Source organism: Anas acuta, chromosome 7 (assembly GCF_963932015.1).
Source record: "Anas acuta chromosome 7, bAnaAcu1.1, whole genome shotgun sequence".
In the NCBI taxonomy this organism is placed as follows: domain Eukaryota; kingdom Metazoa; phylum Chordata; class Aves; order Anseriformes; family Anatidae; genus Anas; species Anas acuta.
In genome coordinates, this window is record NC_088985.1 from 10,490,545 (window position 1) to 10,518,530 (window position 27,986).

At 41.9% G+C, this 27,986-nt stretch overlaps 2 protein-coding genes and 1 non-coding gene across 4 annotated transcripts in view; 1 reads left to right on the top strand and 2 right to left on the bottom strand.

The window, feature by feature from the left end:
• Window positions 1–1,281: 1,281 nt before the first annotated feature.
• LOC137859194 (mitochondrial import inner membrane translocase subunit Tim23) lies at window positions 1,282–18,562 on the bottom strand. Its single transcript, XM_068687948.1, has 7 exons — window positions 18,402–18,562; window positions 18,204–18,262; window positions 15,635–15,728; window positions 15,347–15,431; window positions 12,997–13,055; window positions 10,374–10,484; window positions 1,282–1,905 (listed from the first exon to the last, which is right to left on the bottom strand). The coding sequence occupies exons 1-7, from the start codon at window positions 18,502–18,504 to the stop codon at window positions 1,790–1,792; spliced, it is 627 nt and encodes a 208-aa protein (XP_068544049.1). The 5' UTR covers window positions 18,505–18,562; the 3' UTR covers window positions 1,282–1,789.
• On the bottom strand, window positions 13,686–13,883 carry LOC137859982 (small nucleolar RNA SNORA74). Its single transcript, XR_011098700.1, has one exon. It is a non-coding gene; the product is annotated as a small nucleolar RNA SNORA74 (small nucleolar RNA).
• Window positions 18,563–18,583: 21 nt separating the features above from the next.
• The window catches only part of PARG (poly(ADP-ribose) glycohydrolase), a 64,030-nt gene continuing 54,627 nt past the window's right edge, over window positions 18,584–27,986 (top strand). Inside the window, exons 1-4 of one of the 2 annotated variants that reach the window (XM_068687931.1) lie at window positions 18,584–18,897; window positions 20,618–20,684; window positions 23,130–24,104; window positions 27,393–27,579. In XM_068687931.1, the coding sequence (XP_068544032.1) occupies window positions 18,771–18,897; window positions 20,618–20,684; window positions 23,130–24,104; window positions 27,393–27,579 (1,356 nt within the window). In that variant the 5' untranslated portion in view covers window positions 18,584–18,770. The remainder of the gene's footprint in view (window positions 18,898–20,617; window positions 20,685–23,129; window positions 24,105–27,392; window positions 27,580–27,986) is intronic. The other variant, XM_068687932.1, reaches the window with a different exon arrangement.

The following is a 27,986-nucleotide window of genomic DNA, read 5'->3' on the forward strand; positions in this document are numbered from 1 at the left end:
GCAGCCCCAGAAGTGGTCAACAAGCCTCTGTTGTTAAGCGCATAGGAGTACAAATCCTATTAAATGAAACCAAGAAGCACAGGAGGGGAAGATCCCTCTGATGCCAATGAAGAGAGAAAAACCAGCCTGGAGGGAAAAAAAAAAACAAACATATGCATTTCTCTCGTGTCCTGCTGCGCAGCTAGCACCCCAGTCACCTTTCTGCAGTCTGCAGGTAGGACAAGAGTTTCTTGTGGTACAGCCCTGAAACGAGTACGCACTAGGCGGGCTAACTCTTACACCACAACACTGATACACAACCTACTGAAAGAAAGCAGAATGCAAGTAAGGTTCAATAAGAAACAACATTGACAATGCTGGCGAGAAAGCAATCTGCTTTCCTTTATGCTACATCTAGTTCAGTGCTGGCATGGAGCACCTGCTTTGAGCTGGTAGCAAGCAAAGCTAATTGAGGTCAACTGTGAAGGCTCGTTAGCTAAAGAGCTTGCTATAAAAAGGTGCTCTTCAGACCTCTCCTCCTCAAGAAAGGTTTCTTGACAGAGAGAGGAAGAAAGGTAAGCGCTTACACTTTTTTTCTACTGCCCTATTGTTTCTGTTTTGTTGGGTATATCATAGTTATCAAAAGTTTTGCATTATGCTATCTACTGAGCAGTACAGTACATTTCTTGCCTTTTTCCCTTACCTTTGCGTTATCTCTGACCTATTTAATTACCCTACTTAAAAACTTAAACAGCTTTTATACAATAATTTTAACTAGCAAATTAATTCACAATTCACCATTCAATTCATCTGCAAAAAATACTTCATACCTGCTTTTGCTTCAACACTGAAGAACATGTAGATCTATCTATTTTGCCAATAACCTACCAATACTACTTAGGGAGGTAGAAGGGAATGCATTAATTATAAATCCTGTAATAGAAAACAAGAGTAGCACTTCTGTGTCTTGGTTTCTGATTATTGGCTGAACAAGTTTTAAGGTCCTAGAAGGCCTAACCGTTTTTATAACCCAATGACAGGGGTCTTGCAACAGTTACTGGTTTTCAGGCACAGCACCCAAAAACAACTACTTTTGTGTTGGTTACAAGTCAGGGAGCAGGGTCAGCCAGCCCCTGCCCAGTATGCCTCACTACCATCGTGCATCAGGAGACAATCACCCATTAGTTCACTTCCTCTCACCCAACTCCCTCATGACTCTATCCCAGCAGTCCTTCTAAACTAAATTAAGGAACAGCCCCTCATTGTCTTAGCAGCAGGAACAGCAAAGTATAGGAAAAAGTGTTGCGTAAGTACCACCCTTTTTATTAATTCCAGTATCCCTTTTAACAGCTTACCCTGAGCTGCACGAGTGCCAAGCCTCGCCCTGTGCCAGCCGCTGCTGGGGCTCTGGGTGTTGAAGGAGTGCAGTGCAGCTCTACGGACACAGACTTTATTAGGTGGCGCTGTCGGGGTGGGACACGCCACCCAACCGAGCAGCAGGTACAGCTACAGGACTGGAGCATGCTGTGGAGCTCTGGCCCAGGGCTAGCTGGCGAGCATGTCAGGGAGACTCTATCTTGGTGGCCACTCTGCTCACTCACGGTCCAACAAATATTGCTGCCTCCAGCAAGCGGCTGGCAGGAGGGAAAGGGCCAGTCCAGCCAAATGGTGTCAAGAGGTTCCTCCCAGCATAGCTTCCCTTGGTTTCACGCTAATTGTAAATAAAATAGGAAGGGGCACCAGACAGGTCTTGCAACTGATTTGATTGGTGACTGCAACCGTGTCCTCTGTCCAGCGCTGGCTGCCCCGCTCAGAGCGACTGCCGGGCTATGGAGCCCTTCATGTGCTCCCAGTTGTTATACAGAGCGTAGAGGCCAGTGAGCGTCAGGCCTGCGATACCACCGCGTGCTATCCCACGTACTCCACCTACAAAGAAAAAGATTAAAACTCAGAGTTCTGGCTTCCAAGAAATGGTTAACTGCAGCAACTTCCAGGAAGTTGTCCAAATCCAGAAACATCTGAACACCGGTTTGCTTTTTTAGAGTAACCTTCCAGCAAGGGTACCTGTGAGACTTCCACCCTCCCATCAAACCAGCCCCCAAGCTCAGGAGAGGTCACTCCCTAATCCACCCACTCATTCTGCTGGTTTGGCTGCCTGTCAAATTCCTGCTGACGTATTGGCGCTGTGGCCTTAGCAAAGCACTACAGAGCAGTTCACACAGTAATAACTGACCACAACAGGAGCTGCTGTAGACATAACCTGGGGCACTAGAGAGTCATGAGGGCCATCAGACAGAGCCTATCGCTGCTTTCGTGTTTTGGGAATTTTAAGAGCTTGGTGGAGGGGGAGGCGGAGATGAAAGGGATCAACTGGCAAGATTTTACTAGGGCATGCACTGGGTAACTTCCTCAATTTTTATTACTATTCATCTTCAAACTCACCTTGCAATGGCAAAAACTGAGTCACATGGACAAACATGTTTCTTAAAGCTGCTTACTCAAACCTTGGTCAGGCTGTGTGCAGTTAGCAGTGTGTTCTGGGAACACCTGAGCACTTGAGCCTCCAACACTGGGGAAAATTCACTGAGTTTTGATTCTGCAATGTTTATCAATCCCAAACTAAGCAAGCCAGATATGTGTACAGTATATAGGACAAGGACAGTTTCAACTTACAGCTAGATAAAACCTGCCTGCTTTATTGGCAAAACTGACAGTGGGATTCAAGCTGCTCAGTCTTTGAAAGGAAATGCATCCCAGCAATTGGTGATTTACCCCCCCCTCCCAATTATGGCCCATAAACTGTCTCACAGGTTTGCCTTTAGGCTTGTAGTGAGGCAGGAAGCTGTTGGCTGCAGCTACACTGAGGCAGCCTTACGTGTGTTGCAAGGTTAGATAGATGTCAGTGGAGCTGTTAAAGCAATTCTGGTTGCCTGGGCACGCAGCGAAACCAGGAAGCTGCAGAGGGCACAGCAGCACTCGAACTTGGAACTAGAGGTCGCAGCTGGCTACGCTGCTTGGAAGCTTCATTGCCAGGCTGGCTGTGGGTTGGGTTTTTAGGGATACGAGTTTGCTGCCCTAACTGCTGAGAGCTCAACAGCTCTAAGCAAAGCTCCGAGCAGTGCGGAAAGCCGTGCCACTTCGGTACCTACCTGCCTAAACCAGGCTTTAGGGGGACTCAAATATAGGTGCCTGCTTTTGGTAACTCATCCTCAGCTTGTTGCACAAAAAGTCTTTTCACATGAAGGGCTTGCAGCTGAGTACACAATGGTGTGCACAGGATAATCCAGCTGCAAACAGCTTCTGGCAAAAAGCCACAGGAGACATTTAAAGGACATTTTGTGCAACACTGATGTGTGGGATTACCTGTAAAAATACTGAATGCTTGTTACTTTGTGGGGAAAAAATGAATGAAACATGAGCCTGGTGTTCTGCTGTTTATGTGAAGTAGCAATTCTTCATGGAAGAAACTTCCAAAAGAGGGCTCCTACCCTCTCGCAGCTATACAGGGAAATGTGTGAAACATGAACATCCTCACAGAGCACAATGCAGTACAGGGCTATGGCTGTTTCTGTAGGCCCTTTCCTTGACCTCCAGGTCTAATTTCCCTCTTTTCACCTTGTAATGGTGTTCTTCCTAAGGAAGAAAGGTAGGTTGGAGACTGATGAAGCCTTGTTTCAGGTTCTGGGACGTTAGGATTGTTTAGGAGAAATATTTTTAATTTGGATAGCTGAGCCATTTTATAGCATCCATACAGACTTGGGCACAGTGCTGCTAAGATGGCTTCAGCATATGGAAATACACACACCTCTTAACACCTCCTTTGTGCTATGAGCAGTACACCAGGTGAGGATGGCAACCCTAAATCCACTTAAAAAGTTTCAACTGCATAGGCCTAAAGCAATCTGTGGCTCCTGTAGCCAGTTTATGGTACCTACGACTTCGCTGAAGATGTTTCAGTGGAAGCCTTTCATGAACAGAAAATAACCTTGTGCAGTTCATATTAGATGCATTACGAGTTAGTTTGGAAAGAAATCAGAACAGGAACCCCATGAGAAGTGTTTCTTAACAAGTTCTCTGTTTCTGCTATGAAGTTTTACAAAAAAAAACAACAAACAAAACAAACAAAAAAAACCTGCCCTGTAACTTGGTCTCTGAGCTACCCAAAGTAAATTAAAAAAAAAAAAAAAAGATTAAAGAAAGAACTTTCCTCTCCACAACTGGTTAGATTTGCATTTGAGTAAAAACCTCCAGGTCTGTGGCAAACATCAAACAGCAATGCACTGCAGAATGCAGCCCAGTTGCTGGGCAGGAAATATTAAGCCCTCTGAGAAGATTACCTTGTGTTTAAAAAAATAAATTCTCCACTCCCATCTCAGCTGTGTTTCCATGATAGACCAAGTTCTCACCCCTCCTCTACAGTCACCCTCTGCAAGCCTCAGATACCAAGTCTGCCTTGATAAACCCTGCTAGAAATGTGGTTATAAGCCTCTAATCTTGCATGTTGGAGTAAGATAAAGTTCCAGCTGACAGACACTTGTGAAAGCAGGTATTTTTGAGATCGGGCCGCTTTCACAGCAGTTGAGAAGCTGTGGCTTTCTGAAGGACCATCTGATGCTCTCTAAAATGACAACTTCACGTGCTGCTTGGCTGCAGCTGATGCACCCTTCCACCAGAGTTCTGTCCCTATGAAGTGTTTCAGAGTAGACTGCAGTGACTCCACACTCTAACAGCACAGCTCTGCATTTCTCGTGGCAGGAGCCACTTCTAACACTGCATTTGACTCACAGTAAGGAAGACCATGACCTACGTCAAATAACATAAGGACAAAATCTTTTTTTAGGACCTCACTGCCTCTATTTTCAGAACGTGTTACATCACTATCACTTTCTGAGGTATTTAAAGCAAGAACATCCAATGGTAAACATTAGAAATACCTTAACTGAAAACCCAGACCCTTATATTGCCATACAAAAGCACTGTAACAGCTAAAACATGATTAGTTTTGCCTTTCCCTCCGATACTCAGAATGCAAACAGCTTCCCTTCCTTTAGGGATTCTAGGAACAAAAGTATTTCTAAAATGACTTAAAAGGGTTGATTTTCCAGATGTACAAGGCAACCTCAGCTTTGCTTCCAAATTGAAGTGCGGTGGTAGCTAACTGGATGCTCTGAACCTTCCGACAAATGTTTGTTGAACATCTGTGGGTGGTCCCATTTCAGGAGAAAACTCTAGGAGTTTCCTTCTGTTGCTCCATGGGAATAATTTAATGAAATCTTTTAAGCGTGGGCCAAGTCTGTGGGTTTAGGAATTACTGAGGAAACTGTAATAATTTTCCTTTCAGAAGCAAGAAACATTGCACAGAAACGTTCTATTTTCAAACCGCTGCAGCTCAGACAGTACCTCGGTTAAAACACAGAAACAAGAGCCTGAAAGTGAGGAAATTTCCTGTAGCAACCATGTTGAGAAGGCGACGTTAGGAAAAAATGGAAGCATTTACCATTCAATTTACAATTCATAGCTATTAAAGCTGTTGAAGTTGTATGGCATGCAATAAAATTCCATCTTACTGAGTGAGGCCAGCAGCACTTGAGTTACAGGAGACCGGTGTGGGTACTGCAAAAGGCAGCACGAACCCTGCAGATCTCTGCAGCAGTGAGAGCTTCGTTTGCTGTTTCTGCTTAGCAGATCTGGTCAGATGGCAGCGCTGACTCAGTGGCCACGTATATTGTTGGACATGAACTCTCAAGTAACCAAAAAAAAAAAAAAAAGCCTTGACAAGCTGTTACCTTGAACATCTGCTTGGAATTTGCCCTTATCTTGCTCACTTCAGACCTGAATCAAAATCCTTTCAGTGGGCACCATTTGATTAATAGTCCTATAGACTTGTTATGATGTTAAAGGAGGTTTTAACAGAGATTCCTCATTTCTAAAGTGGCTGACATAAAGCTTAAGTTCAGAAGCAAACCATTTACTTGCTTTTCTCCAAATAACGCAGAAAACTAAGATATCCCAGAGCCATACCTGCAGCAGTCTGCAAACAGCTCCTTCCCATCTCCCCCACCTTCCCAAACAGAACTGAGAGAAGCCTGTCTGGCCCTAAGGAAAAGATTGAACCCAAAGGGAAGATCCTCTTACAGCTGTAGATGTACTGAGCTTACCCAGCTGCCCTCAACTCCTACCTGCTGTAGTCACAACACTGATCTTTAGTTCTGTCTAGACTTTACTGCTAGCAATATAATATTTAACCCTTCTTAATTAATTAGTGATTTATTGACTGAGGTCTTAAAAGGACAACTATTGCCTTCAGTTATTGCCAGCATGCATTTCTCTTCAGATGGAACCATTTTATACTAAATGATGTACCATATGCTGTGCAAAAGCATGAGGAATCCTAGTTTCCTACTGCACAGACGTACAGTAAACAAAATAATTTAATTTGTCCAAAGGACTGGTCTGTTCTTGCTCCTATCTCCTCTGCTGTCCAATGGAAAAAAAAAATATCTAAGAAACAGAACAGCTACAACCTGAGTAATGCTCAGATCAAAGTTAACGGTTATTTAATTTTTCTGTTCAGTGAACTCCCTGTCGGGAGATTCAGTGAGAAAGCACTGCCTGTCACCCTGGGTCAGAGCAAAGTCCCACCTGGCTCGGTATCTTTCCTCCTGACGGATCAATACCGTGAGCCAGAGAAGGCGGCTAGGATCCTCGCCCACCTGTACCTTTGTGACATGGCCGGAACCACGTGCAACACTGATGGGTGAGGGGGAATAAGTGGCAGAGGGCACAGGGACAGGCAGCGCTTTGAGTTCTGCTACTTTCAGAGTCCAGTACAACAATGAGAAAATGAAAGATGTTTGATTTAGAAAAGAGCTTGAATATGTATACAAGAGCTAAATATGTATTTGTTCTAAGCTGGCAGAACTAACAGACCTTCATTTCTACCTTGGTTTGAAGCTGAAGAATAAAGAGTAACGTCTGATTAAAAGGAAAAGCCATCCTGGTGGACTTAGGGAATCAGACTGCCATCTAGTCAATCCTGTTTTAGTTTTCCTATGTTGCAATGCTATTTTGTATGCCACTGACAAGGAAACACAAAGACTTTTTTTTTTTTCATCCATCCCCTAAACTGAGAGTTCTGGATAAAAGTCAGGGCGGGAGCTTGCAGTGTAGCTTTCATGAAGTGGAAGGTTTAGTGTAGCCAGCTAGTGCTGTACTTCGGTAATGCTACGTTTGGGATAAAAGCTAGCCAATAATCCTAGTATTAAATTTCACTTCAAACCAGTGTGAAAGCTAGAGGTGTGCTGCCTCCAGGTTCCTCTAACTAGTTCTGCTTTCAACACATCTGTTCACCTAAGGCACACCCGAGATGGGTTCCATGTTAATGCTAACTGTGGTGAGCTGACAGCGCCTGACTCACTGCAGGCCCATCAGAAGCCTCGGGGGCTGAGCTGCTTCAGTCACTTGCAATGGGGAACTTTCAGTGACTAACCCTGCTTCCAACGAACACAGGAGGGCAGAACGTCCACAGTCCTCACTGCAGGCTTTTTTAGTGTTTTTACCTCTGTGCACAAGCTGTGTGAGTTAGGTAGCTTTGCACTAAACTGCTTGCAAACCAATGGCTATTGAGTGTGGGTGCCTCAGAAAGCCTTTTTTTTTTTTTTTTTCTGACTGCTAGTATTTTGGTAATGATTAACACCTCTGCAAGGACACCTTGTGAAAACTGGGACCAGTTTGGGGCAACAAATTTCAACCTTCAAGAAATCTTTTCCTTCTGTCCACTCATCCCCCTCACCAAAGGCTTCATCACTCCAGTTTCAGAAACTCAGTCTCAGGGAGGCTTTGTATTATACACAAAACGGGATTTTTTTTCTGTGCAGTGGAATTGCTGATGTTTGTTCCATCAGTGCTATGTTTAAACACAAGTCAGGAAGTCATAACAAAAAAAGTTGCCTTCCTTTACACGGTTTCTTTTTAAACATATTCCTTACCTCTTTACAAAACAGAAATGATGGAAGTGGAAACTCTGAGTGCTTGAACAACACTGCCTCTACCCCTTCTGAATTACAGAATAGCCTTGATTTGATAAAGGGTGTTTGTGGGAGCTTCTGGCTGTCACTAAACTAATGAGGGCTTTATAAGAAATATTTCAGCCTTCCAATTTTTCTTTTTTAATGCCAACACAACATGGCATTCCACAAAACCCCATGATTACAAGCTTAATATACACCACAGATATGAACTGATCATTTGCATATGGCTCTAAGTATTTCAGCCTTTTCAGATACAAGTATTGACGCTGGGTAAAGGTGTAGCTTTAAAAGGAAGCTCTACCATACTGAATTAGGAAAGGCACTCTGGTATAAGGTGACAGGAAAGGAAGCATGGGAGAAAAAGCAAGATGGGTAGAACAGAGAAGGGGGGGAAGGAAGAAAATAAGGTTGGAATTCAGCTCCTCAAACAGTTGTAGATATCTTTCACACTTCCAGAATTAAGGCTTTACCTTCAAGATCTACTTTGCCACTCAAATTCCCTATATATGGTGAAAATACATTTTAGTTCCTGTGCCTTTAGTTCCTCCTCCTCCTTAAGTAGGAGGCATACTTGAAATACAACACTGTAATGAACACAAACTTATTCACTATGTTTACCTTTATCAGTGTGACTATTACCTCAATAGATCTTATGTTACAAAACAGAAGTCCCACTGTGCTCAGGGAAGGAATTATTATGTCAGATGATGGCATGTGACCGAGTACTTATGCATGGTTACACAGCACCAAAAGAGGCTTCACATCCTGCCACCTCTGTACTTCTGAACGGCACGGGGGAAGCTTCCTCTGGAGTGCAAGACTGCAATTCTCCTTAATGACTTTGTACAGAAAATGTTAGAATTCGATACTGCCAACCTATCCTGCTGCTGTTGGCAATCTGACACATCACTCATGAAATTCCAAATAAGTAACGTTACAAGAAAGCTATATGTCCTTGCAAGGGTAAGTGCACAAGCTAGCACTTACAAGACTGCTCAAGCCAATTACTTTTGCTTTTCATTAGGTTAGGTGAAGAAGAGAATAAGATTTCTCATGCTGTCTTGTTCTATATATACAGATGACATTCAGGAATATTTCTAAGGCACTAAGGCTCAGTAAGGTATGCAAAAGCACACGGGTTAGCTGTAAACTATCTCCTCAGTAACATACAATCTAACCTTTACCAAGATACTTAAAACTCATGTATTTTTTTCCCATGGTAATGTCAATCTGTGGTACCCAATACTCCTCTTAAAAAAAGCATTTCTTCAATTGTTGAGCCTGGAATACGTGTTAGCAGAAGCTTTGCTGAAGCAGTTCAGCCCCCCTCTTCTGCAAACAATTCAGTATTCATCAGCCAGCTAACCTTAAATCCACGCTGTTCTCAAATAACATTGTTTGCTGGTCTTGATCACTATGCAAAGAGTAGAGTCCTACCATAAGGCAACAGCTGCACAAACAACTAAGTTGTATCTTTACAAATATATTGATTTTTCTGCACATTTTAATGATGTGAATCTATAAAAACTCAGCTTTACCAAAAACTTTTCTCAAGTGTTAAATCTGAATTACTGTGTGCTTTTTTTCAACCTTCCTTGCAAGTGATTTTAATTAACTCTCATTTCAAAAGTAATTCTGTCTCAAATTATTTAGAATTGTACTGGACAAATATCACTATTTCATCTACGGTTAGAGAAGGCCACAGTCTCACCTTATTTTAATATATCTGGTCGTTGCTTAACCTCAATCTGACAGCATTAACCTACGTTTTTTTCTTTACTTGCATAAATAAATAATTTCCATTAGCTGAAAGAAGATACTTAACTTCACTGAATCTAGCAAATAACTGAGACCTAACCCAGATGTTGTTCATGTAGCTAAGACTCCTGATGGGAAACTTGCACTTCATACAAGTTCCTTTTCTTTCTAACTTGCACAGACCTAACAATAATCCTGAAAGCCTCTGTTTGTTATATACTGAATAAACAGCCTAGTGTTTACTCAGGTTTATAGTGAGATCATAGAAAATGCACATCCAGCTCATTCTTAGCCATGTTGTTCAGGTATAGCAGGAATAAAAACCAACACTCTCAAGTCTGCTAGTGGATATAAGGGAATGGGAGTTGCCATCCACAGTGAAGGGGAGGTTTGGGATGGGAGGTGAGGAATATACAGAACACAACCTGATTGCTTCAAGGTGAAACCTGCTGCAAGTGACATAGCAACAGCTACCTTCCAGTTCTGTGCCTAACGAACCATTTTTATACTCTCTATTATCACAACAAAGCAGTATTTAAGAAAATTAATAATCTTAAAAGAAGAATAAAGCACAAGAGGAAAACTAGAAATATTCTGTCACTCTACCAGTGCTTTTGTATAGCATTCCTGTCAAGGTTCCAGCAGCTATGGTATTCAGGTCATCTTCTGCACCTCGTGTTTTTTCAATGACGACTCCAAATGCACTGTAAAGTAGAGCTGGAAAAGAAAAGCATTAAGAAAGCCACGTTAAAAGTCCCATTCTCTGAGATGTAAGGCTTAGAATTCAGGGTCAGTGTAAATACTTAGAGTATACACAGATTCTTCCCTTTTCTTAAAGGGTGAGAATCCTCTACCAAATTCTGTCTGTGGTTTTTATGCCAGACCTATTTGTTTCCACAGATGATCTTTCCTTCTCTAGCTGTAATTTGGTTCTAAAGTAGAAATTAGTATTAGACATCATGAAAAATGCTACCTCAAGACCCAACAAACAGAATATCTAGAGCACTGACAGAAGCTTAAGCCTATTTTCCTAGTTCCAATTGTTTTATAAAGCTTCTGAAGGTTTAACTCCGTACTGGCAGGCTTTACATTGCCCTCTGCATGACACTACTAAGCTATAATATATATATAATGTAAGTTTTTTAGGTGTAGCGTTCAGATTATGGTATTAAGGACTGGACATCAATGGCCTATGTTTCCTGTATATATGCTTATTACATTGCTTAGGATTTGACATTTACGATTGCTTCACCTCTGCCTCATATGAGAGCCTTGTCTCAAGGCTCGGGAAAACTCTGAGGACTGTCCCAGAAGGATTACAGGGTGTAATGCATGGGTTTCCAGTACGTACGCACATATAAACTAGGCTTTCTGAAGAAAGGAGAAGCTCCCCCACCCACCCACAAGGAGTCCTGTGATATGTTTCACGGTTACAAAGAACAGGAGTAGGTCAGTGTCTTAAAGTGAAAAAGACACTGCTACTTTCAGCCCTGGCCCTCCAAGAATTAAAATCCTTCCTTCTGCTTTGAGTTCTTCATAAGCAACCATATTAAAGTCAATGAGACAAAAGCATCTTTTTCATGCAGCATAGGCAATGATATTTTCCTTGTCTTAGTAGCATGTCGTATAAACAATGAGGGAAAGGAGGAGCCACATTAACCCAGGTGTTATTGTGGGTCTCCTTAGGAACAGAATGACAAAAATTGTCAGTAGGGACAAAAGGAATTTGAGACACAGAAATACTGCAGAAGTGAAATCATATGCAAAAATAATTCAGCTTTTTTCAAAGATGTCTCATAACCAGGACAAGGCAGAGCTCAAACCAACTCCCAAAATATCAGTTCTGCTTAACCCTGTGACTCGGGAGCTCATGCTTTACAAGGAAAATAACAATTTGTTACTGGAATGCACAAATATCTTCTTGAGTAATCTTTCTTCAAACACAGCTGAAAGAAACTGTTAATGTGTCACTCATCCATGAACCTTGAACTGCAGTGTCCCTGCATCTCATCTTTCAGACATGTTTTGATTAGAGTTGAAAAAGAAAATCCCTACCTCAAGCTCCCTCACAAAAAAAAAAAAAAAAAAGAGAAAAAACTACTAGGCAGTAGGCATCCCCTATGGAAATTGTCATGCCTGCTGTAGTCCAGGATCCCGTCTCTAGCCATGGCCTCTACATTATGCCTCAAAAGTTGATGTTAAGCAGCAAGCTAACCTACGCTTTAAAAATAAGACTGAAAATAATGTAATAAATGCAACTTAGCCTGTGCTTAGTATTTTTTCAAAATTAAAACATTTGTAGAATGGATTATGGTATGATTTAACTTGTTTTAAAATATCGATGATTTTTCTTCCATTACCACTTTATGGTGTAATGAGTCCCATCATTAGTCTACTTCAAAGTATCTTCTTTTCCTCAGTTTTTTCTCCTTTCAAAGTAGCTGAGCCTCATTTGTTCTTTTAAGATTGGGGAGCAGGAGGGGAATATACAGAACAAACCCAAGGGTTTGTTCTCTAGGGCATTAGTTATTCCCTTGACTTTTAAGAAGTTGTTTTTCTGAGGCAAACCATGTGATTCTCCCCTCTCCCCAACCTCAGCCTACAGAGAAGTTTCTTTCTCACACCAGGTTTTTGATTGTTCTTTGCCCCTTTTTAACCAGTAGTAATTCAATCTGTCTTAGTTATAAGCAATGTTTAGATCTGAAGTGGGGTAGAATCATCTGCAATTTTTCTAAGCTACCACCATAAAAGGATAAATCTTTGTAGCTGCTATCACATTACTTTCACAGAACATTTTGACTTTTTAACTGGAGACAGACATTAGGCAATTGCTCATATGACCAAAATCTTTTTAGGTTGTTAAGGTTACTTCAAAAGGATTCAAATTTTTTTTTTGCCTTAAGTTGCAAAATTAACTGAAACTTAATAACAAATAAGCATTGCCTACAGTTTTCTGTTATTCTTGTTATTCCATAGCAAGAGTTCTTGCTTCTAATATGCTAAAAATACTGTTTTCTAATTACAGGCCTCTGGCTACTTGTGCTTAAAACTCAATTTTGGCCTTTAATTCCTTTCCAGTGTCTGCTGAAACAACCTCATGTCTCAAAGGAACCATTGCATTTCTTTTTTCCTAGGGGAAGTCATAAGTAACATTTAGAAGGATACACTTTTCCTTCAAAGAGTTACATCTTTATAAATTACTTTCCCATAGAATAACAAATTCACTTACCCAGAGATCCCAAAGTGTTGGCCCATAATGCTCCTTGTCTTGTCACCATATTTAGAATTCTGTAAGGGAGTTTAAAAGGTATTAAAAGCTTTAGTACTGTGTTTACATTGAAGGAGCATCCAAAGCCATTGAATTAATGCTATAGGGTTTATGACAGCAGGTGTAAAGTGTTTACACATTTATTAGTAAAACTGAACAAATGAACTAAAAAGCCTTCCAAAACAAAGCAGTGCTGAGAAGCACACAACTCGGCAGTACAATCTCTTCTATCGTGCATACTACAAATGACAGTGGATGCAATACTCGAGGCAAATATTTATCCCTGTCAAGTCTTTAGAAGAATATCTTTCTTTCAAGTCAGACCTGCACCATACCAACAGTCCGATCGCTTCCTTACAAATGACTTTCTAACCTTAGTACCTTGTTTGTTATGCAGTGACTTTATGTAGCTATTGGGAATGACTGATATGCTTATGCTGATTTAACTGGGTAGAAGAGCTCTAAGAAAGCTAGAGTGCTCTTCCAGAAGCTGCAGGTAAAACTGGCGTTGTGTGTCAGGGAAAAAATGGAGTAGATATCAAAAGCAAGTCTGAAAAAAAAGCACATCAGGAGGAAAAGAGGCAGTCCTTCTGTGCTTCCACTTGTCAAAGGCAGCACACAGCAAAAGCAAGGTACCCTGAACATTTCTGCGTGTATGCTTCCGGACTAGCACTAGAGGGATAGCAAGCCCTTAGCACACTCTCATGGAAGCACAAGGCCACTTCTCCTTGGTTTCAGCTGTCTCCAGAACGGAGACAACAGCCAGAAGAAGTGACTGACATTTATCTCCCAGCAGTGTAACACCATCACAGGCACTGTGCTGCCCTGGACAGCTGACTACCACTGGAGTTCAGTGCATCATTTAATGAAATGACACTATCACACCCTGTGTTCCTTCTGATTTGAGTTCATTTCTTGCTACTTTTCCTCTTTTATAACTTTCATTAGCAGACACAGGCCATTTCTGAATGTGGTTAGATAATCAGCTAAATTATTATGGAAAACTTCACTTTGAAATCAGAAGAACACCCAAGAGACTGGGGTATTGATAATTTCATTGAGATTATAATCCCCAGCCTTTTTTTGTCAATATTCCATAAGCTTAGAATTGATGAGAAAATTCTAACTTTAACATCTATGACATACCATGAGCTATCCGATGATGGGGGATTAGTAGCAAAATTCAAATTTCAAAAGAAGCATACATTAAGGATAAAACTTAAAGGAAATCTAGAAATGCATGTCACCTCCCTGCCTCTGACTAGGAAAACATGGAACTTAATATGCTGCTTCAAGACGATGACCTTCAACGTGCCTTTTCCCTTAAAGGGCAAGGGCTACTAAACAGCAGCCTGGGCACTGACTGCCACCTGCTGGGCTGGAGCCATCAAAGTCACACTTAAAAGGTATTTGACTCAGCTCATCATGAATGCATAAGATACAATTCCGTTTATCTAGAACATTACAAAAGAGATGTAATTCTAGTGGAAATATTTTGGTTCAATAGTTTAAAAAGAGTGCAGCTAGTATAAACGGTACTGTGAAATACTAAACTCCTCCTCTAAAATTCCCTTTTCCAAAGTACTTTGGAAGAATGAGAATGGTTTCCCTCAGTTATTTCACTTCTCTAATTTACTGTGGCTTCCTCACAGCCACTTGTTATTTCAGTTGTGTCTAAACTACCAATAACTCTAGGAGTAGCAAACTGCATGAAAAAGGTGTCCCCAGTTTTATTGCAATATTTCAAAGTATCAGAGAAGGTGACAACGTGGGAACGCCATGAGTGTTCGTGGAGGCTGTGATCCAGAAAAAACTGTACCATGCAATGCTTGCTCAGGAGCAGACAGTTATTTCATCCCTAATGCAAATCCAGGCAGATTCCCCCATTCCTCCCACTTTTTGGTTTTGAAAAGTTCAGGAATGCAGAGAACTTGCTCTTAAATAAATGGGGGGGGGGGAATATCTCAGATTAAACGACATTTCTTCTGGAAATATTTTCAACTCATAAGTGTTTTTATATGTTGCAATAGATTTCCAGTAAATGTTGAAATAGTAACCTAGTCTCAAGTACTAAATGTAAGTCAGGGAACCTACCGATTGTCACTAAATGAAAAGCAAAAACCTTGAACTGAACAACTTTATAACTAAAAGTGTTTCATAACTTGATGTTGATAAATACCAACTCTCGTTTGTCCTGACCAAAGACACAAAAAATACATTTATTTTTGCAACTTATTCAGATCTTTGTGTGAGCTAGAAGAAAAAACTTTGTCACCAAGATGAACTTTTTATTTTGCAGTAAGGCACTTACTGTACATTTCTAGGTTTTGACCATGCCATGTTCTGAGTCTCCTTCAAGCCAAGCCGCAAACCGTTCAGTGCACCAAATGCTGCCCCTGGCATTACCAGGAGAAAATGGACAAAAACACAGTATCAGAAGCAGGCATTGAGAATATTCAAAGTGTACAGTGTGAAGTTGAATAGCTGTTTATGCAAGACTATACATAAAGATTGCAGAATGAGACGCTTAAGATCTCTAGTTACTGCTGTAATCAGTATCATCTGGACAGTTGGGAACCGTACAAACATGACCACCTACCTGTCATGCAACATCCTCCAATGGTAAAAAATGCTAGCTCAAATCTACCCCGAGTTTTGTTGGCTCCTGTAGGCAAGATGAATTCATCTGTATCCTGGCAGGGGAAAACAAACAAACAACTTTGTATTGTGTACCAGCTTTGAAATGTAGGCCTTTTTTTTTTTTTTTTTTTAGAGCATTGCATGCATTTAAAAAAAAAAGCAGATACAATGAGTATTTCTGGATACCTGTTGTCTACAGTAGCATTCAAATGGAATATGCAACTTATCTATTCTAGTAAGAAAATAAATACTTCAAAACTATAAACTGATTTGAGTGCTCTTTCTTTTCCAGATGTCATAACTTTATAAATGGCATCAGGCACCCATGAAATTTATATTCTGTGTGTTTTTTGACAATTAATTGCTTATTTATTATTATTATCTTTAAGCAGGCAATACAAGACCCACTGTACTTTAAAGGCTCTCCTCTTGTCTGTGTAGTTCCTCACCGAGCAGCCTATACGGATGCAGTAATGCTTAAGGCTTCCCACTACTTTGACACTAAAGGGAAAACTGCCTTTGTACTATACAAAGTATTTCCCTGCACTCAGATAGTGACCTATTGTGAAGAAATGAGAAAAGCAAGGAATGCATTCAAAACCAGTGATGATTAGGCATGAAAAATATGAGGCTGGCAGTTTTTCATTTGTTGTCTTTCTCCCATGGGGACAAGCTTGTGTTCTTACAAAACTAATTAGTCTAAAAAGATGAACCGATTAAGAAACCTGCTGCTAATTAGCATGTGGTAGAGGTATGGTCAGCCAAAGCACTTTTTTCATTATGAGACACTAACAAGATGTACACATGTTGATAAGGTGCCTAAGCATGTCTTTTTTTTATGTTTCTGTGCTTTCTAGCCATGGTATTATTCATCCCCTTTTTAATTGGTGCATCACCACAACTGCAGGCACAAGGAATTTGACTCTAACTGGTTTTCTTAGTCCATACTTGGCACTAAGGGTGGATCGTAATACAGAAGGACATGCAGCTTCTAAAATTATGAATATAGTATTAATAAACTGAACCTGTAACATATTTATCTCCTCTGAAACTACATATTTGGAGAAACGTGGCATATATGCTAGTTAGCAATTTGTCTACAGCTTTTACTATTCTCCAAAAAGTGGAAATTGAGCAATCACTGTATGTAGTGTCTGTTTTTGCACAGACAAAAACCTAGGAAATTCACCCTCTAGTTCTGTGGCAGACTGTTGTGCCTATTTATAGTGGATGCCTGATGAAGTAAACAAAAGCATTGCAGAAAATGCATTGGTTCGCACCTGCATTAAGGAATTAACAAAGAAAGTAGGTTTTAAAGTCACAAGTACCACCACTAGAGCCTTCATTATGGACAGCATTCCTGGCCTGTAAGGGCAGGATCAAAATTAAAGATTCTCAACAAAAACACTGGCTTTCCCAGGGAGAACTATTCACTCAGTGTTCTGAAAGTGTATTGATGCTCTTTAAATACAAGAGCTAAATAAGATGACTTTGGAAGGTATTTTGGGTTGAAGTCTAAATTTCTTGGTATTTTTTTCTTGAATAGTCAACAACAGCAAGCAAGATAATTGTGCCAGTGAATCCCTTCCAAGCAGAGGCATATCCCTTTTTTCCTACCGTTACAGGAACATTATGTTGCAGTTTTGACTAGAACGGCTTTTAGTGAAAGAAATAGAAAAAACACCCCCCACTACCACATTCAGAGCTTTCCACTTACAAAAGATGTGTTGACCCAGTGCGCCATGAAACAAAAGGCACAGATTAGCAGATACAATGCAATGGTTGACCTTCAGTGCTACTGCTGCAAAATTTCACATTTGCAGACAATGTAAGCCATATATAAATAAATGAAATATTTGACGTGCATCCTTACTGGATTAACTTGAACTACTCAGCCTCTGGTAAATATTGTTGAAAAAGAAACACTGAATTTTTTTTTTCCTCACAGTGGATTGTAGGCTATCATGTTAATTACTATGAAGTTAGTGCAATAGCCATGTTATTCTATGGGAATAAAACCCAAAGTTTTACTTCTTAAGGGCTTCACTCCAGCTGAGAAGTGACACAGGAAAAGCAGTGTAAGATTTACGGCTGCTGTGATGACAGCACATATCTTTGTGGAGCCCGTATCAGGTTTTGGCTGAACATCTCTGTCAACTGCTTCAGCTCCACAGCACAGAGCGGCGACCCACGTGCACTGCAGAGCTCCTGGCTGCTGTTAGGGTTGGACGGGCTCGGGGGAGGGTGTGCCAGCCCCTCTTGTGCAAGGCGTGCTGGGCCTTGTGCCTGGAGCGGGCAGGAAGGGGCGCAAGGCCTCTTCTGCTCAACAGCAGCGCGCTGACACAGCTGCCTTGCCTATATTAAAGTGTGTTTTCTTCTAGATGCCACAGCACTGCACGCTTTTAGTGGGAACAACCTAAAAAAACGATTCTTTCAAGGTCTGAAGCCGGGCACGCGGCGTGGAGCCCTGCGGGCATCCCCAGCTCTTTGTGCCCGCCTCGCCTCAGCGCGGCCCGCGCTGCGCTCACCTGCACGAGATAGCGGGGGTCCAGGTTCAAGTACGGGGACAGGGGGCTCATTCCCGTCACTGCAAGAGACAAGAAGCGCTCGGTCACCGCGAGCCTGAGGGGAGGCAGCGGGCGGCGCCATCTTGCGCCCGGCAGCCCCTCGGCCCCCCGCCACCCGGCCGCGCCTCGGGGGGGGCCGGCGGCCGCCCGGCTACTCACGGGGCACCCCGGCCAGGTCGGCGTGCGAGTACCCGGCCCCGCCGGCGCCGAAGAGGCCGCCGAGGCCGCTGCCCTTGGAGTTGCCGCCGCCGCCGCCCTCCATGGCGCCGCCGGGCCCGCGGCCGCCGCTGCCGTAAAGCCGCCGCGCTTTGCGGCCGCGGGCGGGGAGGGGCGCGGTCGCCATGGTGACGGCGCCATTTTGCTGCGGGCCGCCCGGCGCCCCCCGCTCCCTGCGGCCGGGCAGCAGCGGGGCCGAGCGCGGAGGATGCGGAGGGGCGGAGCGGCCGCCCCGTCCTCTCGCCCTCCCCGGGGGGCGGCTGCCGCCTGGCCCCGGCGGCCGCTGGCGGCCCGGAGGCGGCCCCGCCGAGGATGAGCGCGGGCTGCGGGCGGGACCCCCCCGGGAAGAGAGCGCGGCTCGGGCCCGGCCCCCGCCAGGAGGGGCCCGGGGGCAGCGGCTCCGCCGGCGGCAGCCCCGGCACCGCCGTGGGGAACAGAGGTGGGCGCCGGGGGGCGGGGGGGGCTGGGGGGGCCGGAGGGGACCGGCCCGGCTGTGGGGGCTGCGGCTGCCTCCCCGCGCCGCCGGAGGGGAGGGGAGGGCTCCTGTCAGGGACGGGTTTGCTCTCGGTGAGGCTGAAATGCCCCGAGGCTTTTCTCCCAGCGAGCCGGAGCCGCTCTGTTCTGTGCCGCTGCTGCTGCCGCTTCTGTCTACTGCGCTAGGCAATAAGCGTGCCTCTCTGCACACGAGTTTTTACCTCAAAAGTTAGCTGCCTTTGGAGAGGTTTTATTCATCCCCCATTTCAAGAGGGGATCCCTTCTGTTTTATCTGTCTCCGTGGTGCAGGTATGCTTGTGTCTTTAATCTACATTTCTCTTGACGTTACTCCCCAGTGACCTAGTCTCACATGGGCACAGTTTTTGCACCATTGTTTCTTTCGGATCAGCTTAAAATTACTTAAATAACTCGTGGAGATTTCCTCTTTGTGCTAGAAATTCTATACTTTCGATGGAAATACTTGACAGCCAGCTGTGGAAAAACATTCAAGGCCTTGGCTGTTAGGGAAAGTGTCACTGAAGCCAAGTCCTGAAGTTGCCTGTGGCCTAAAGTACCTGTGTTACGCAACTTCCAGCAGTAAAAGGGTGCCTTTCCTTAGGGACCGTGAATCAGTATAGCTAAATCTGTTGTACAGGTTTTTAAGTTCTGCAAATCTACTGTTGCAATGGGGGAACTAGTTTTACTTGCCTGCCTGACAGCAGTGAGGAAACACCTTGAAAGTCAGAAATTACAGGCAGGTAAATTCACCCGGCAAATAGAAAGAAAGGGAACTGAAGCCAATTGCCAAATGTTCAGAACTGGGTTTGAGAAACAACAACAAAACAAAAAAGAAACCCTGCTTATGCTAACAAAAATTACTTTCCAGTTGTGAAATAACTGCTTTGAGTTTTTTTCTTCCTCCCAGCCCTCCAGAGTCTCTGCATAATTATTTTATGAGATGTTCTTCTATTGAAAGCTTGTCTGAACTGTAGCCTCATGGAGGTGAGGCAGGTCAAACAAATGTGATCGATGTGGTTGGTATTGAACATGACAGAAACATCCCTCGTGTTTTGTTGCTGTTTAGGGGAGTAAACATCAATAGACTTTATCAACAGTCTGTGGTTGAAGTGGAAAAAAACAAGTCCTTTTTTCAGCAGTGGTCACTTGTAGTATGCACAGTCTTTATATTAAGTCTCCCTCAGGATGCTACATATAAATAAAGTTCTCAGCTGGATGTTTTAGGATGCCTCCTCAACAGATTTTGCTGTTTAAGTTTTGTACTATCACTTCTTCGTTCTGAAATCCCGCATAGGTCTTTCAGGGCTTACTGTATTGGTGGCATTAATTAAAGGTGATAATGACAGCTGTAAAATTCAAGTTCCTATTTCTTTAAATCTTAAGATTCACTGTGCAGTTTTAACCTTATTTTTAAAATGTGTTGGAGGGGAATAAAAAGAAGAAGCCTGGAGTTTTTAAAGCTATACCTGTTCGCTACGTTACAGATGAAATACTGCGTCGCAGGTAGTTTTAGTAGTACTGGTGTCTGAATGTTTCCTGTGCTAGCAATAATAGACCTAATGGAGATGTTTTTATCTTAATCTAATACAAGTTGTCTTATTCGTATGTAATTGTGTTGCAATTTTATCATTTTCCATGTAATAACGTAGTGGATTGTGTTTTTTCAGCTTGTAAACAACGGACAATTACCACTTGGCTGGAGAATAAAGGACCCAAGACGACAGAGTCTACAAGGTAAAATGCACAACATACTTGTTCACGAGCAGTGTTCTCTGAGTGGGCCTGTGGAGAGCTGAGTGCAGGTTGCCGGTACAGCTGACTACTGAAAAAAGCAATCCCATTTCTGCTGTGTTCCTTACCGTGCCTCCTGTCCTAATTATAACTGCCCAACAGAGTTTCATTAAAAAAGCTAATTAGACTCTACTGAAAAAAACTGTTTTGCTGACTTAGCTTTCTGAACCACCTCACTGTTTTGGTTGCTCTCTCAAAGGAATAGGTGAGAACGTGCAGCAGGGGAAGGCAGAGTGGGACTGCTGCTTTCAGTGGCAGCTGCCGTTAGGTCAAGGTAGCTCCAGTTATCAGGCTATGTCCTTAGGCAACAGCTCTGCTTTAACATAACTTAATAACAGCTGGGGATTTGGGCTGTATTCATCTCTCAATTCTGTTGTTAGTTTACAGACAAAAGTGAGTTTTGGTTTATCTCGTTGGACTGTGATTGTAGTATAAGTACATGTAACTTAATATAATTTTACCAGAAATTACGGGGTGTTCAGATGTGCATTCAAGTGAAAGATATTATATGTGTTACTTTTGAATGGTACCAGCTAAAGTTTTGAGAATATTTTCCCATTAATGGAGTCTGTCAGGAGCTATGTTTGCAAAATAACATTAAAACAAGATACCTGAGCATGTAACTGTCTGATCCAGACATATATCAGATATCACTCTTCTGTCATTACAATTATAAATATGAGACTTTATTTTTTGTTGGTGTTTGTTAATAATTAGAGATCAAAATCTACAGCAGTGCTAAAGTGATCAACAAAACCCAGGAAAACTTGTGAATATGATTAATTCAGCAGTATGGAGGGCTTGGTTAAAGACTCACGGTTGCAAAGATGTTAAAAGGATGCTTAAGGAGGAAGTGAATCTTTCTTCTTTCAGGTTCCCTTTAGAGTGTTGCTTTTAAATGCCCTTCCCCAGCCTCACTGACCAACTAAAGCCTAGTCAGTTTTAACCAGTTAAGCAGCCATGTAAACACTTAGCGTTCCTCCCTATGGCTACTATTGGCATGATTTTAATTTATTCTATTGGAATTAGAACACAGCATTTTTTCAGATTTTTATCTCATTTTAAGTTGTCAACATGTTTTGTCAATATCTTTAACCAGTCATTGATTGAGGTGGTTGCAGTAACATAACATTAATTTTTCTTCATCAGAATTTTGGTGCAGGAACAAATGCATGGTGGGGATAAGGTAAATTGTAATATGAAAGCCTCTAACATCCAACTAATTTTTCTATGGGATAAGTTCCATTTTATCATCTGTTATTCCAAGCCCCCTTTGTTTCTTGTTTCTGGTGCTGTGTTTTTTTTGTTTTTTTTTTTCTTTTTGTCCAGTGTTCTTCTAGAAGAGGTTCTGTTCATTTGTGAAGCAAATGAATGCCTTCAAGAATCCATTAAGATGTTCAGTTGCTGAATTTAGGATTGTGTGATACTTGGGTATTTCCCTGTTAATTGTAGATGGGGAAACTGGGTAATAACCAATGTTTAACATGCTTAGTTTGCATATGAAATGTTTTAACAATATATTCAGGAGAAGATGTTGTTTCGAATGGTATGTTGACCAAGACTAGCCTTTTTTTTTTTTTTTTTTAATATTCCTATATCATCTTAACATTTCTCCTCATCAGTCAGCAGACACTAAGATTAGCACATAGGGGTGAAATGACTTGTCAGTGCCTTCCCGAGAAGTTTCAGCAGATCATGTGAAGTTTAGTGCGTTTTCCCTTGTAATTGTTAGGACATATTTGTTTCCATTCTTTGTATATGACTTGGTGCAGGACAAAAAAAAAAACTAATAGTTGATTTCATGTGTTTTTTATTGTTTTCTTTTCAGGTCTAAATATACCGTACTATTACAGATCTTCCAAAATCAGAATACAAAAGCAGAGGTTGCTTATAAGAATAAGGAAGGAATATGACACTGTTGAGATTGTGGGTTACTGTGTCCTGCTTTTATAACAGATGAATTTGTAGCGCTGAGGGAATAGCTATAAAATTCAGTTCTTACTCTTGCTCTATTTAGCTGATTAAAAATAAAGTTAAGGAGGATCATGACTTTGAACATTTTATTTGGAGAAAATACTTAAAAAACAAACAAAAAAGACTTAATACTGATTTGATTTGAAAACAAGTATAATGAATGACTGTAATAGATTACTAGGGTGATCAATTGATTTATAATTCTTTAGATCCTTTACATGGAAATAGGCTATTACTGGAGTACATTCTTCATTTCAGTAAAACTTGTTGGTCCTGACAGTGCTCGCTTAGGGCATAATGGGTGAAATTCTGTACTTCCTATTGTGTGCTTATAACGACTCCCTTTAAAAAAAAAAAAGTACAGAAATTTCGCTTGGAAATAAGACATTAAATTTCTTTACTTCTCTTCCACAGTGACAATACTGAAGCAAGTACCAAGATGACTTCCGTTAAAAAAGAAAACTTCTGTGAGCATGATGTGAAAAAACTAGAGAATGTTTGCCAGGAAAATTATCAAAAAATATCTGTGGAAGTTGGTGCAAAGCACGTAAATTTGCCTCAGACAGGCAGCGTGTATAACTGGGAGGCTGAGGACAAAGATCCGATCTCGGACAGAGAGCCTGTGAAGGTCGGGCAGTCTGGAGACCTCTTTAAAAACGCCAACATCGATCAGATGCACAAAACTGGCAAGCAGGTTCAAAGAGGCTGTGAAGAAAGCGGTGACACTTGGACTCAGAGGAAGCTATCATCGGGCCGATCTTTGAAAATGGGAAATACAAAACTTTCTTCAAAAGACACTGAGATAGATGGACAAGTGGCTTCGTGCAATTCGCAAAAGCCGAAGAGTTGCAACTCTGTCAATGTGGTCTGTTTAACAGGTGAGCAAGAAGAAGGGGATGTAGTTCCAGAGAGCCCGCTTTCAGACGCTGGGTGTGATGCTTGCGTACCTGATCTGGGGGGTCCTGGGAAACTGAGCAAATGCCCAAGTAGTTCAGGGGATTCACCTGCTTTTGAGAAAGAAAGTGAGCCAGAGTCACCAATGGATGTAGACAATTCTAAAAATAGCTGTCACGGCTCAGAGGCTGATGAAGAAACAAGTCCCTTTCTTGATGAGCGAGAGGAGAATAATATGTCCAAATCCATAAACAAGTCTTTTAGAATTCAGTATGGGGATGCTGAACTGGAGTCAAGGAAGTCACGATTTTCTGCCAAGGGTTGTGAAGGCTTTGAGGGAATAGATAACTCCCTCAAAGAGGACGATCTGCATACAAAATCACCTGGGATCGCTCCTGCTACATCATCAGAATGCAAAGGTGCAAAACCAAGTGTGAAGAAAGACTCCAAAATCACCTCTCACTTCATGAGGATACCTAAAATTGAGGAAAAAAGGTAGTGTTTTGTCTGCCTCTTCATCCATCTGATTCATATTGAAAATTTCTCTGTTGATAAACTTCAGAGGCTTGTGTAAAGAGTATTGCAAAACGTATTTTAAGACATAAAGACTGCTTTGATGCTGGCTTGAAGTAATTTATTTGTAAAGGGACTACTTTTTTTTTTTTTTTAAAGGATACGTTTGCCCAGTGCAATTTTCTTTAAAATCATTAGAGATTTGTTAAAACTGGGAATTAATGATACTGTAGGAAGGTAATTTTCTTTATTAAAGAAGTGATTTAAGATCATGAGATTTGATGCTGGAAAACAGCTGGTGGTACAGGATTGCTTTACAAAGCATGGTTCTAGCATTCATTATTTCATTCAGAACATTTAGGGAAACTGACGTTTTATAGTTTTACTTTAGTTTTTATCTCTGCTGTCAAACTACTGAATCAATTTTGTTGAAGCAGCAATGCTCCTGATGTTCTGATTGAGATGGACATGAAAAATTTCATTTTTGAAAGAAGTTGTAAAGATGTGGTTGTTTTTTGGTCTTTCTAATCTGGTGGAGAGGAGGACTAGTGACTAGATACTACATCAACAGAAGCCTGAACATGACCCAGGACTCTGTATGCTAGATGTTCCATAAGGACTAAAGGATAATCTCTGCCCTGAAGAGCTTAGGTTCGAGAGGGAGCTGAGAAAGTGAATAAACAGCAAAAGAGAAAGTGGAAACGAGGACAGTGTGTGTTGGTGCCAAAAGCAATTATCTCAGTAAGCTGTCTCCTCTGAAGTCCCAAGGTAGGGCAAGAAGGTGGCTTTGCACCTCTTTGTTGGGAGCTTCTTCCAGATGTGAGTAGCAGCAGAACCCGTTCTTTCAAAGGAATCGAGCCAGAGGGTGCTGGAGGGTAGCTGCCTGTTGGGAGGAGCTTGTGTTTGGTAAATCTTGGGAGATGAGTAGGCTGGGGGTGGAAAACAAAAAGCAGAAGTTTTCTAGAAAGTTGGATGGAAAACTTCCTAGAAGTATGGAAAAGGTGGTCATAACGTTCAAAGGGGGTGTAGGGGTAATTAGTGAATATTCTTTTCACTAAATTAAGTAGTTGCTTTTGTAACAAAGCAGCAGAGGTAGAAAGAGGCAGGCCTGCTGTTGTCTGTGTAGGCACATAGTATGTTGCTATAGTTGCATGTTTAAGACGGGAAACTGACAGTTTTTGCTGTATGGGTAGATGGAAATCCTAATAGTGCTTTACAGAATAATTACTGGGTAGGGGACGAGGCTGTGGAGATGTTCTGAGTCTAAGCAAGATGTGAAGGTTATAAACCCCAGCGCCCTGCAGGGTAGTGGTGTGGTATGTAGTGCTTAGAAGGCAATTAGAAAATACTAAAGCTTTCCTCTGAGTCTTCATTAGACTAGTTCTACAGCAGAGAACTTAACTTGGGGAGGAAGAAGCAGAAGTGTATGGGACAGGTATCAGTAATGGGTAACTGCCAGAGTCACTGTTTGGCTGTCAGATACGCACAGCGGGCCCCTACCAAGCATGGTGGGGCTGTGCCAGTTTGCAAGTGATGAGGTCGAGGCATTGTCTGTGCCTGAAGGTGCTGGCTTATGCAGGGATACAGCAAACAGGTTGGACAGCATCTTTATCCAAGGGTGGAGCAAGTTTGCTAAGGGGGATTTAGGGGTGTAAACAGGACCTCAAAGTGTAGGCTTTCATCTTGCTTTGCATTTTGCTCTGTGAGCTTTTGGTTTTGCATGAGAAACATCTGGTTTCACATCAAAGATACAACTACGGCGAAGTCAGATCTCTAGGAATGGTCATAGCTGCCGTGCAGAGGCTCTTAGCTGGTCCGGCCAAACTGGGTGGTTGTGATCCAGGGGGGAGAGGAGTAGGAAGGTCTGCTGAGAACAGCGTAGGGGCGGTATAGAGAAATGCAGGCTGGGCAGACGTGCAGTTAGCATGGTCAGTGCAACATGCTGAGTGCCACCGCATGTTGTGTGATGGGGGTGTTTGTGCTGGGGGAAGGGAACCAAGTTTGTAATGGATTGGCATTTCTCTTCTTGTTAATTTCCAAGTAATATTTGTCTCCTGTGTCAGTTTACAAGGCTGCTAAACTTGGAATGCATTTAACGTAACAGTAATCTAAAAGCAGCTTTCTCCAGAAATAAGGTGTAAGTTAAGAGGGTTTCCCTGTAGTTATATTTTCTGATACCAGAGCAAAACATGAGGAAGAAAGGGGATTTTTTTTAAACAAAATTGTGTGGATTATATGCTTAGCTCCACCAACTTTTTTTTTTCCTGTTTGAATCTTCTTTAAAGGAAAATTAGTGCACCCGTTGCAAATGTTCCATGCTATTCGAGCAGAATTGGTAGAGGTTTCATTTTTGTCTTAGGAAAAAAAAAAAAGAAGCTAAAAACAACAACAAACCGAAAAGAAACACCAACAGAAGAAACTGGCACATTCTCTCTTATGGTATAAAATCTTTGATGCATTTCACAGCTTCTCAAGAGCATTACTGCATCAAATGCTCTATCAATATGATTATATTGATAAACTTACTTGTATCCAAGTTTTATTTCTATCATAGGATAGATGTAGTTCTCTTACTGGGCAAAAAAGGTCTGCTTTCTCTGTATCTGTGTGTAATGAGAGTCTTTTTTTTTGTTGGTACAGAGTTGGTTTGTTGGGCATTTACATGTTTTGTATGGGGGTTTCAGCAGGTTCAGGTTTTCTTCAGCAAAATGTCTTGGATCCGTGGAAATACCTATGATTGTTGAAGATGCTTTGTTCACCTGTGTTAGGTTACTTTTAAATTTAACACTTATTGCACATATAGTTGGCATGACAAACAGAACCCCGGTGAGAAAAGGTGATAGAGTAGGTACTAGTTTAAAGGAGTATGTGCATCTGTGCATGTACGCATCTGTATTCTTGAGAAGAGTCTGTAGAAGAGATTCTGGCAAATGCTGACCTGTCTTCTGTGCCTGGTGAGGCCTTTGCTAAGGAACAAGATAATGATCGAGCACGTGGATAAACAGAGACTGTTGGGAAAGAGCATGGCTCTTCAGAGGAAAAGCCTGCCTTGCTAACCTCCTGCAGTTCAGTGAAGGTGCCTGTAGAGAAGAGTGTTTTGGTGGGCACCGTGTACGTGGATGTGTCAGGGAGGAGGCTGTTAGTGGTAGGTGTTCCCAAGACTAATGTTTAACCTGGGCTCACAGCAAAGACTAGCAAATAAACTGGCTTGTTTATAAATGTAAGGCTGAAGTGAAAAGAAAATGTTTCAATGTATTTCTGTTTTAACAGCAGGAAAGAAAAGTGTGAATTCAAACCCCAGAGGCCAGGACGGAAGACTCCTAAATATATGCCACCTCCTCTTCCAACTAATAAGAAGTGGTTTGGGACACCAATTGAAGAGATGAGAAGAATGCCCATGTGTGGGGCCCGTCTTCCTCACCTGAGACCCTCAGCCAATCATACAGTCACCATCAGAGTAAGATACTTATGTGCTGAAATCAAATTTCATAAAGAGTTGGTCAGTAATGTGAAATACCATATGTTAGTCTCACAGTAGTAGCAGGTTTTGGGAATCTTTCTTTGCCATTCCTTGTGGGACAACTGACTTTCCTGAAAATTGACTTTTTGATGTATAAAATTAGGGTATTGGGATTCTAAAGAAATGTAATTTGGGCTTTACTGCCTCTAGACTATTAGGGACAAATCTTTGTCTTTTGCATAGGAGCATGTGTCTGATTTGAGAACTGTGGGAGTTTAAATATGTCTGCAAGTAAAATTTATACTTCAAAGCTTTTATGTTATATTTTAATTTTAATGCAATTCTGGTTTTGGTTTGGGATATACAAAAGGTTCAAAGTGTTCAAGATATGAAGAGAGGAAGAA

Coding starts and splice junctions, on each gene's coding strand:
- LOC137859194 (XM_068687948.1), bottom strand. CDS start 18,504: ATGGAGGGCGGCGGCGGCGGCAACTCCAAGGGCAGCGGCCTCGGCGGC. Junction 13,056..15,346: donor TCAAAACCTAGAAATGTACA/GTAAGTGCCTTA, acceptor ACTCCCTTACAG/AATTCTAAATATGGTGACAA. Junction 10,485..12,996: donor CAACACTTTGGGATCTCTGG/GTAAGTGAATTT, acceptor TTTCTTTTCCAG/CTCTACTTTACAGTGCATTT.